The 10,803-nt window shown below is 59.3% G+C and overlaps 1 protein-coding gene across 5 annotated transcripts in view; it reads left to right on the forward strand.

Annotated features, from left to right (window-relative positions):
• LOC101642357 (oxidative stress-induced growth inhibitor 1) overlaps positions 1-10,803 on the forward strand; it is a 50,917-nt gene that overhangs the window by 15,941 nt on the left and 24,173 nt on the right. For 3 of the 5 annotated variants that reach the window (XM_045293566.1, XM_030886571.2, XM_045293568.1), the window contains exons 2-5: positions 1,638-1,748; positions 4,415-4,551; positions 5,558-5,749; positions 5,894-5,985. In XM_045293566.1, the coding sequence (XP_045149501.1) occupies positions 1,682-1,748; positions 4,415-4,551; positions 5,558-5,749; positions 5,894-5,985 (488 nt within the window). In that variant the 5' untranslated portion in view covers positions 1,638-1,681. Of the gene's footprint in view, positions 1-1,637; positions 1,749-4,414; positions 4,552-5,557; positions 5,750-5,893; positions 5,986-8,813; positions 10,100-10,803 lie in introns of those variants that run through there. The other 2 variants (XM_004704525.2, XM_045293567.1) reach the window with 2 other exon arrangements.

A 10,803-nucleotide genomic window follows, 5' to 3' on the forward strand; every position in this document is an offset into this window, starting at 1 on the left:
GAAAGGGGTGCAGGAGAACGTGTCCCAGGAACTTCCATCCGCTGCCCAGTGCTGTCTGGGAGGGGAGTGTCGGCTCGCCCCGGTGCTGGGACCAAGCTGAGTGGAGGGCTTGTACCAGGACTTACAACAGCCCAGTGAAGCCATGACACCGGGAGGTGACATGCACACAGCACCACAGAGAGGCTTGGCACAAAGCCAATACCTGCGCCCCGCCCCCGCTGTTACTGTCATTGGGGGTGATGATGTCACCCCAAACCCTCCCACCAGAGGGGGAGAGGGCGACCCTGGGAACGCAGGGTAGACCTGGGCAGGTGAGGCGGCTTATTCACAAGGCACCTGAGAACATCCAAGAGTGTCTGGGTGCCTTCACCTCAAGCCTCACTTGCAAGTAGATCACCCAGGGAACCGCTTTGTGTCCCTGACTCACCAATGGTGCACTGCTCTGCGAGGTCAGTGGTCATCGGCCCGCCCCTTGTGGGACTTGGGCACCTGGCCAGCAGTGGACCTGGGGTTTCTGCTTCTCTCCTCTCATCAGCGGGGGCCCTGGTGGTGCGGGGGCGGGGTAGGGGGGCGGCAAGCATCAGGCTGCTAACTTTAGGGTCAGCGTTTCCAAACCACCAGCTGCTCTTTGGGGAAAAGATGAGGCTGTCTGCTCCGTGAAGAGTTGGCCTTACAAACCCACAGGGCCGTTCCCCTGTGTCCTATAGGACTGCTATGGGTCGGCATCGACTCGATGGCAGTGGGTGGCTGATAGCACGGGTGTCTCGGATCCGACACAGTGTCTGAGAATCCACCCCCCCCACACACACACACCACCACCAAATATGAATCAATCCCCCACTCTCTCCCAAGTCAGAGAAGTCCCATCAAATACAGGTTCCCACCTTCTCTGGAGGAAATCTGCAGGCCCGGGGGCCCTGGCCACAGACTCTGAGTAGGCTCCTGCCACCCTGACCCTGTGCTATGCCCCAGGTCCCCAAGCTGCCGCCGCAGCCCCCCGGAACCTTTTTTGGGTCCCTTTAAGTGATTTGGGCCGGTGGCCAGCAGGGAGCGCTGGTGCTCCACCTCACAGCAGGTTTTACTCATAACCCAGAACACCAGTTCCAGTTTCTATGGAAACGGCCCTTCTTTCCCAGGGGCCTGTGTATTGCTCCCCCCAGCACCTGCCAGGAGTCAGACCCACTATTCCCACGTTGCAGATGAGGAAACAGACGTTTCCCCCACCCCCTGCCCCAGACAAGCGGGAATGCCTGGGGGTCATCCCCACCCAGCGGCCAGGCCTGGTTATGGCTCCAAAGTCCATAGGCCACTATGGATGGTGGGGGAGGGGAGACTGGGCAAGGCCTGGGGAAGAGAGGTAATTAACTGTGGGTGTGGCTCTTGTCCAAGTCCATGGCCAGGGAGGCTCAAGGGCTGGGAGCTGCCCAGGTGACTGGGCTGGGGGGCAGGGGAGGGAAGTGCTGGGCAGGGGTGGAGTGACTACTTAACTGGGGTCTGGGGACTGTTTGGAGAAGGTTTGAGGAGTCAGTACTCCTCCAGGGGGGCGGCTGTGGAGGTGGGGGGGATTGGATTCCACCCTGGTTCCCCAGAGGCTGCCCTGTGACCAGAGAGTCACACCTAAGCCTGACCTCTGTCTCCAGGTCTGCTGCCAGTACTGACCCTCCCCCCACCAGACACAGCCATGAACTCCTTGCGGAAGGAGCCCCTTGGTGGCGGCAGCTCGGAGCCCCTCCCGGTTGCCATCATTGGTAAGTGAGGTGCTGAGGGCTGGGGTGGACTGACCCTCTGCACCAGGAAGCCCACAGGTGTCTGTGGGCAGGAGCCGGGCCAGGCCTGGATTCCCTTCACACCTGGGTCTTTAACCACTGAGCGTATACCAGGTGGCAGTGCCTTGCTTAGCAATTTACAAACCATCATCCCATTTTACCAGCTGGAGAACCCATGGGCAAGAGCAGGAGTCTGGGCCGCGAGGGCCGAGGGCGGGCCTGCTCCTAAGCTCAGAGCACAGTGGCCACAGGTTTCGGAGCTGCAATGTCATATACGTTGCCTGCAAAGAAAGGCAGCTGGGGCGACAGCTGTCCCCATCTTACAGATGAGGAAACCGAGGGTCAGCAAGGAGACACAGCTAGCGCATGGAGGGAGCCAGGGCATGGCGTGGGATCCTCATGCCCCACCCCCACCCCCAGAATAACATCAGCTCCAGTGCGCCTTCTCAGAGCTCATCCACCAAGGGGACACACAGCAAGTAGCCATGGCTCCTGCCCTCTGGGGCATGCAGAAATGGGGCGGGGAGCAGAGCCCTCCCTCTTCCCCTCCCCCCCCATAAGTAGAAGGTGTACCCGCAGGAAATGGCCATGAATGTCTCCCAAAGTGTAGTTCAAATGCATTAGGCTGTCTCAAAGACGGAGTCCAATACAGTGGACGGACAGCCCAGCTGGTGACTAAGAGCTTCTTGTTTCCCTTGGGATGAGCCCGGCAGGCTCAGAACTCTCCCCTTCTTTCTGTTTTGAGCTTCTTCTTGTCCCTTGGGTGAAAGCAGATGAAGCAGATTCATTTTTCTCGAAAGATTCACACCCAGTTTCTTCTTTTGCGGGGCGTCCCCTCCGTGTAACGGCAGGCGCAGGCTGGCCAGTTTGGGAAGGCACCATCCACCGAGGAGCGTGGGTAGTCCACGGTGGCTCATCCGCGTGGCAGTGAATGTGTGGATAATACTCTGGGTTGTGCAAGGGGGCTGGAGAGCCTGTCACGCTGTTAGTCGAAAGCAGGGACCAGGTGGATTTGAGACAGTCTTAAGTTTATTCCTGTAAGTGTTTGTAGATAGAAACCAGCCAGGTGTCTCCTCTGAGTTATTTCAGAGCTCAGTCCTGACCCTCTCAAGTTAATATACAAGAAATGGGTTGTTTTGTTTGTTTACAATGATTACAGGGAGAGATTAGCCAGTCTTTACAATGATCACAGGATACAGTTGATACTCTAGGAATCCAGGATTTGCCGTGATCCTTAGGAAATTCCCGACACCTACATTTCTCCAGGGATCATTTGACCAGAGTCCCATGAACCCTCAGGCAGCCCTGTTTATCTACATTGGGGTGATGTTTTGTGTCTGACTACCTAATGACTTAGTTAGTTAGCCTCCTCCCCAAGGTGGAACAGCTCGGCTGGAGAAGCTTAAATGGAATGTTTACCATATGGGGAGGGGCTATTACATTCTGGATTTTAACAAATGAAATCTAAGTGTGGCTCTATTTCAAGTATTGACTTTCCCTCTCATCAGCACAAGACAAGGGGGGGAAAGGCAGGTAAGACTTGAGATGCTGTAGGAGCTCGGAGCTGATTCATCGCCCAGGAATTGCCACCGACCGGCAGAAGGATGGAGTTGGGGGTGGCCTGCCCCTTAAGTCGCTTAGCACCCCTCCTGAGCCCCTTAGGCCCCCAGGCTCAGACACCCAGACACCTTGCAACTGGAATCTAGTACCTGACTTGTTTTCTGATTGAACCTGAGGGGTCGGGGTAGGGGTCAGTTCTCAGTGATCTCAGACTCCCCACTGCATTCTCAGGTCCCCTCTGTCTGTGTTTGATGCCTCCCAGCTGTGTGACCCTGGGCAAGTTACTCACCCTCTCTGTGGCAGCTTCCCCAAGCGGCAGAGGAGAGAAAGGGTAGCAGTTCTCAGGCTGAAGCAATTAGGGGTAAGCAGGGAGGTGGTGCAGGCCCTTCAGCGTTCCATTGGGCCCTGGGACCCCAGGGCCATCTGACGGCTCGATATTTTTATTTATGAAAGTCACTCACCGCCTATCTAACACCGTTTTCGTTACCTGGATGTTTTCCTTCTGCAAGCGCTTCCAGGAGTTAAACTGAGGCTGTCTCGGATCTACCTGGTCTCTGTTCTCGGCCAAGAGAAAGACAGGCCATCTGGAGCCCATTGCAGCCAGCAGCAGTGTTGAACTGCTGGCCCTGTGGTTCACAGCCCCAAACCTAACCCTCGGTGCCACCAGGGCTCCTTAGCTGCTACTATCAGCACTTGTTGTCATCCACTGCCGCTAGGAAGTGCCCAACCATTCTTCCTGACTGTGTTTGCTGGTGGTGGCAAGCACAGCCACCAGGAAAGGCTAAAAGCGCCCACTCACTGCCATCAAGTCAGGGCTGACTCCTAACTGTTCACTCGAGTGGAAAGCCCAGTCTTTCTCCTGCGGAGCTGCTGATGGTTTCGAACTGCCGACCATGTGCATGGCAGCCCAATGCATACCCGTGATACCTCCAGGGTTCCTGGCATAGGCTAACGCCTCAGTGAATGCCTTTCTGTTAATTCTTACCAGGAGTCAGGCCCACATCCGAGCCCTGGGCAGAGTGATCTGCTTTGCTATACCTGCTACCTGCCTGCCAGCCACTCGACTGACCCCTGCCCTCTCCCCTCAGGCAATGGCCCCTCTGGGATCTGCTTATCCTATCTGCTGTCGGGCAACACCCCCTACGTGAAGTCGCACGCTGTCCACCCACACCCCCTGCTGCAGAGGAAGCTCATGGAGACACCGGGGGTCTCCATCATGGACCAGGTGGGTCTGCCCCCCTTGGGAGACTATCCCAGCTTCCCCAGGGGGTGGGGTGGGCAGGGGTGGGGGGGTGGGAGCAGAGTGCTGGGGAAGGAGAATGCATTTGCAGAAAATAAGACAAACTCACAGAATATGACAGGCCACAGCAGAGTCAGCCAGATAAATTAAATTGTGAGAGAGAAAGTGGGGTCCTCTTGGGACCCTCTCCCACTGCCCCCTCAACGTGTTTCACCACCCTCTGCCCCAGTGTGAAGCCTTGCTGCCCTGCATGCCGGCTGTGTGACCATGGGCAGGTTGCTTAACCCCTTTGTGCCCCAGGGTCCTCCAGTATCAGAAGACAATGGCTGAAGGGGGGTGGGGTGGGACAGGGACCAGTGCTCAGTAAGATAAAGGTCTATGCCCCGGGGACATTCGGCAAGATCTAGGGACAGTTTGGTTGTCACAGATGGGGGTGGGGGGTTAGTACTAACACCTTACGGCAGCCACCTCCCCACCTCCATGAAGACCACCAACAATAGACCAAAGCTCTAGACCAAAGCTGCTCAAACTTTGGTTCTTGACCCCACAGGGGTCATGTAACTAAATGTGAGGGTGGAGGAAAACTCGGTTTCTAAACAGGCAGCACCCACAACCTAATTCACAAAGGAATTTTGTCCCACGAACCCGAGGTCCCAGGCCGCCCTTACCTCCTTCCAACACTGCTCAGCTTTTGGACAGAAAGCCGGGAAATTCCAAGAAGCCTTGCCCTGGCCACCTCAGTCCATGCCCCTTTCCAAGGAGTCCAGGAATGGACTCCCAGGCCCCTTGCCTGCCAGAAGGTCACTTCTGCTCCCCTTTGTCCCCTTCCATGGGCACCCTGCCCCCTCCTACCCCTCCCACCTGGCCTGGGATCCTTGAGCTCCTGAGAGACCCCAAATGAGTACACACATACAGCACCCCACCCCCCCATCCCCGTGTGACTTCTACCCCCTCTGCCCTCTGCCCCTCCCCCTCACTCCCCATCTTCCAGGACCTGGACTACCTGTCTGAAGGCCTGGAGGGCCGCTGCGAGAGCCCTGTGGCCCTGCTCTTTGATGCCCTTTTGCGGCCGGACACAGACTTCGGGGGAGACATGGAATCTGTCCTCACCTGGAAACACGAGAAGGAACGGACTGTCCCCCACGTGGTCCTGGGCCGGAACCTGCCGGGGGGTGCCTGGCATGTGAGTGGGGAACAGGGCAGTGGGGCTGGGCCACATCTATTCGAGCCCCCTCCCTCCACCCCTCTGCCTGCCTGTCCCTTCCCTCCCCTGCCATCTGCTGGTGGGCAGCAGCCGTCTGGAGCCAGGGCTTTCTCTTCCGTGCAGTCTATTGACGGCTCTATGGTGACCCTGAGCCAGGGCCAGTGGATGGGTCTCCCGGACCTGCAGGTCAAGGACTGGATGCGGAAAAAGCGGAGGTAAGTCCCTCCCACCCCGAGCGTGCCCTGGCCTTCTCTCCTCCTGAGTGGGAAGCAGAGGCCCAGGCTGGGCAGAACCAGGGATGGTATGTAGCAGTGTCCATCTGGCTCCAGGACGCCCTGTCCAGTGCTCCGTCCATCCTGCCTCACAATCCCAAACAGCTCAGGTCAGAGGACCCCAGGCCTCCTTACCCTGCCCGCTATTCAGAGCCTGGCCTGGGGTGGGTACCTTCTTTTCCCCTAGCCTGCTGGGAAGAGGACACACTTCTTTTAAGAAGTATGAAATAAAATGCACCCAAACCTTAATAGTGTATGAATGAAAAGTGGAAAACAGGCACTGGGGAGCCCCACACTTACACCCAACCATTTGGGGGCATCTCTCCCTGCCTCCCAGCTCCATAGGACCACTGGGACACCCAGCCCCTGGACAGAAGGCTGCGGGTGTCTCTGCCAATAGGACGGCGAGCCCTGCTCATCCTGGGGCAGACACAGACAGGGCTGGGTAACACGCCGCCAGCAGACCAGGGCTTCGAACAGGGAAATCGGAACAGACCCGGGTTTGTCGAACGTGGCCGATGTGGAACACTCACAGGAATGGGAGATTTGTGGGCCGAGGTCCTGGGGAGGGCGCCTCGGGAGAGGGGTAATATGCCCTTCCAGGAGCCAGATGATGGTCAGGACGGCGCAGAGCAACACCCAGCAAGCCACATTGAAAGTGGCAAGGTGACTGCCCTCTGAGCTGGCCACCGCTGTTTCCTAGGCTGTCAGGCATGAGATTTGGTTGCTAAGCAGCCCACACGCTGCCCTCCCCTTCTCCGAGGGAGGTTAAGTCTCCTACAGGGCCATTTGTCCCGTTCCGCTTATATTCCGGTACACCTGCACTTTATAGCTGCGGTTTGACTGTGATGACCCTGACTGGACCCAGGAAGCGCTGGCCTGTGACAAACAGAGAAGCAGCCATGTCTATTTCCGTCATAGCCATTTCCTTCCCAGCTCCTTGCGCAGTTTCCTGGGTACACCATAAGCATTTCGCACCGTGACTCCAGAAGGCTTGTAGCCATCCTTCTGCCCAGGTGCTGCGTGATCCCCAGGGCAGTCAGGCAGCTCCTCTGCATCACGTGGCCGCCACGTTCTCACCATGCGCTGGGCCGGTGCTCTGGTGTCACCGAGCCCACACACTGCCATTGAGTCGGTTCCGACTCACGTCCACCCTGGAGGACCGAGTGGAACTGTCCAGGGAGCTGCAGGGACTGTAGGTCTCGACGAAGACAACCAAACCACAAGCCAAACTCACTGCCATCCAGTCGATGCCAGCCAACCCGCAGAGACCCTGTAAGAGAGGCCCGAACTGCCTCTGGGAGCTTCCAAGACGGCAACTCTCTACAGGAGGAGAAAGGCCCTGTCTTGCTCCCTTGGAGCGACCGGTGGTTTCAAGTGGCTGGCCTTGCCTTAAGCAGCCCAACCCATAACCACAACACCAGTCCACAGCAATAGCTTCATTCCCAGAGTTCAAGGGCCAGGTGTGGACTGGCAGAGTTTGGGGCCGGGGGGAAGCTGGAGTGGTCTCCGAGCCCCAAGTCTGTGCTGCAGTTGTGGCACCGAGTGGCACATGTGTCCGGCTGTCCCGTACAATCTCCCATTCCAAGGGTTCACCCTTCACCATGTCTCCCGCCGGGTTCAGTAACGCGCCCAAGTCTGCTGGGACCCACACTGGCCCCGCCAGCATGGCCCCTGGAAGGGTGGGTGGCACTAATCAAATGGCCACTGCTGTGGCCTGTGGGCTGGCCACTCGGCTAAGTGGCATCTTTCCTTTAACCCACCAGCCCTACCTAGCACCCTAGAGTCAGTTCTGGCTCACCGAGACCCCATCAGACCAAGCAGGACTGCCCACGCTGGGTTTCCGAGGCTAAAATCTTTCCTGAAGCAGCCGGCCCCATCCCCAGCCCTCCCAGGAGAACGTGGTTTCTTAACTTAGCGCTTAACCCGATGTGCCACCAGGGATCTTTTGTAGAAAAACTGTTACAAGGAGAACGTATGATTGGCACAGGGAAAAAACCACACACTGCACTTATGCACAAGCAGGCAAGTTTTCTCCAGTAGACCCCAATCTCCTTCGGGCCACACCCCCACCTGCTCCCCAGAGGTAGCCCCTCCTGTCCTGCCAGCTTCTGAATGCTGCGGAGGTAGAGCCACGGTCTCCAGGAATGTTCTGGAAACGTTTGAGCAGAACAGCAGTGGCATAGCCTACCAGAGCCCACTTCTAGCACTTGCTCACGGGGCATCAACTCCCGGGATCCTCTCGGTCAGCTCATGACACAAGACTCCCACGCCGCCGTCACCGTAACTGTACCAGTGAGGAAACAGTCACGGAGTGTCTCAGACCACACAGCTAACCCCCAGCCCAGCCAGGATTTGTGCCCGGGCATCGGGCTCTGGAAGAACCCTAGTGGGGCGGGTGGGGGGGGGGGTCCATGTTAGAGCTGCTCTATTGCAAGATCAGAGGTTCAGACCCACCAGCCGCTGAGCAGCAGGAGGAGGCAGGCTGCTCTCGTAGAGATGCACAGCCTCCGAGGCGCTGAGGGGCAAGCCTGCTGTGGCCTCCAGGGTCCATAAGGTCAGAATGGTCTCCAAGACAGGCAGTGGATGGGACTGATCCGAGCTTTGCACCCCGCCCTCCGCTGCCACTCCTGAGGCAGAAGAGCAGATGAAGGCCTTCCAGAGCTTCAACCTTCCCCAGCCCCAAGGTCAGCCCACCTGGGCATCTTCACCCAGCCTGTCCCCTCTACCCCTGACAGCTCTCTGACCACCCCACCCACCATACTTTTCAGAGGGCTCCGAAACAGCCGGGCCACAGCAGGGGACATCGCCCACTACTACAGAGACTACGTGACCAAGAAGGGGTTGGAGCACAACTTCGTGTCTGGCGCTGTGGTCACGGCCGTGAAGTGGGAGGGACTGGAGCCCCAGGACTCTGGGGCCCAAGACTCCCGGCCCCTCTTCCAGGTGAGCGGCTTCCTGCAGAACGCCCAGGACCCAAGCCCACAGCCTTTCATCCTGCGCGCCCGCAACCTGGTGCTGGCCACCGGCACGTATGACAGCCCGGCCCGCCTGGGCGTCCCCGGGGAGAGCCTGCCCTTCGTCCACCACGAGCTGGCGGCCCTGGAGGCGGCCATGCGAGCGGGCACAGTGACCCCAGCCTCGGAACCCGTCCTCATCGTGGGCGCGGGGCTGTCTGCGGCCGATGCGGTACTGTATGCCCGCCACTGCAACGTGCCCGTGATCCATGCCTTCCGGCGTTCCGTGGATGACCCCGGCCTGGTGTTCAACCAGCTGCCCAAGATGCTGTACCCCGAGTACCACAAGGTGCACCAGATGATGCGGGACCAGTCCTTCCTGTCCCCTGGGCCCTACGAGGGCTACCTCAGCCTTCCCCAGCACCAGCTGCTCCTGCTCAAGGAGGATTGTCAGGCCGTCTTCCGAGACCCCAGGGGTGGCCAGAAGGCCTTCGGCGTGTCCCTGGTGCTGGTCCTCATTGGCTCCTACCCGGACCTCTCCTTCCTTCCTGGGGGAGGCGCCCTCCTCACCATGGATCCCAGCCAGCCGCTCAGCGCCAAGAGGAACCCCATCCACGTGGACCCCTTCACCTACCAGAGCACCCACCAGGAGGGGCTGTACGCTCTAGGGCCATTGGCCGGGGACAACTTTGTGCGGTTTGTGCAGGGTGGCGCGCTGGCTGCAGCCAGCTCCCTGCTGCGGAAGGAGACCCGGAAGCCACCCTAACGCTGGACAGGGGGCGCATCCTCAGCCCTGAGGGGGACCAGAGATCCACACAGCCCTGCAAAGCCAACCTCCCACTAATGGGGGCCTCTCCTGGCAGGAGCCAAGCAGCCAGCCTCTGGGGAAGAAGAGGGGCTCCAGCCGCAGCTCAGCGCCCCACCCCCACCCCACCCCTCCACTGACTCAGATGGAAGACAAGGAGCCAGCAGGGACTGCAGCAGCACCGTGGGGCTGGGGGTGGGGCAAGCTGTCAGCGCCCACAGCGGGTGGGGGTGGGTCTTCAGGTGAGCACTCATCTGTAAGGCCTCAGCCCAAATAAAGACCGCACCGGCCTCCACCTGTGTCCCAGGGGTCTGTGTCCGTGGAAGAATCTGGGTGGCTGGAGGGAGCCTGGACTTGGAGCTGGCAGCTCATGGACTAGGATGGGGACCTTGAAAATTAAGCCGGGAGAGGGGGGCAGATGGGTGGGGCAGCCATGGTAGAGTGTGTGTGTAGGGGCGGGGCGGTGTGCTCTGTAGCCCCAGCCCTCCTTCCCTACCCTTCCATTCTCCAATGAAAACCACAGGTTTCCTGGCAGCCCCCACCTTTATGAAAATGATGCCGGGAGGGAGGGGGTGCAGGTGGGTGGGGGTGGCCATGGTAGAGTAGTGAGGGGGGAGTGTCCTCTGTAGCCCTGGCCCTCCTTCCCCACCCCTCCATTCTCCAATGAAAACCACAGGTCTCCTGGCAGCCCCTTGCCCTGCCACAGGCCATTTGCGTAGCCTCCCCCGCCCCCTCCCTCTAACTCCTCTTCCTCCTAATGGTCATTCCCTGGGGGGACGTAAGGAGCCTCATATGGTGCCCCTGAACCCCTCCCGAGGGCACCCCAGGCGTCCCTGCTGGCTTATTTGCCTGTTGGTTGAGGTGTGGTTCTGCAACCCGGTGGGGGTCCGCTCTCGAGGCCTCGGGGGTCTGTTGTTCGCGGCTCGGGATCCTGCTGCTTGGGCCTGGCGCCCAGCGCGGCCGTGCAGGGTCCCCGGCGGGCGGGCCGGGCCCTGGGCC

Source organism: Echinops telfairi, unplaced genomic scaffold (genome assembly GCF_000313985.2).
Source record: "Echinops telfairi isolate 266 unplaced genomic scaffold, ASM31398v2 ScPeMD7_2291;HRSCAF=2852, whole genome shotgun sequence".
In the NCBI taxonomy this organism is placed as follows: Eukaryota; Metazoa; Chordata; class Mammalia; order Afrosoricida; family Tenrecidae; genus Echinops; species Echinops telfairi.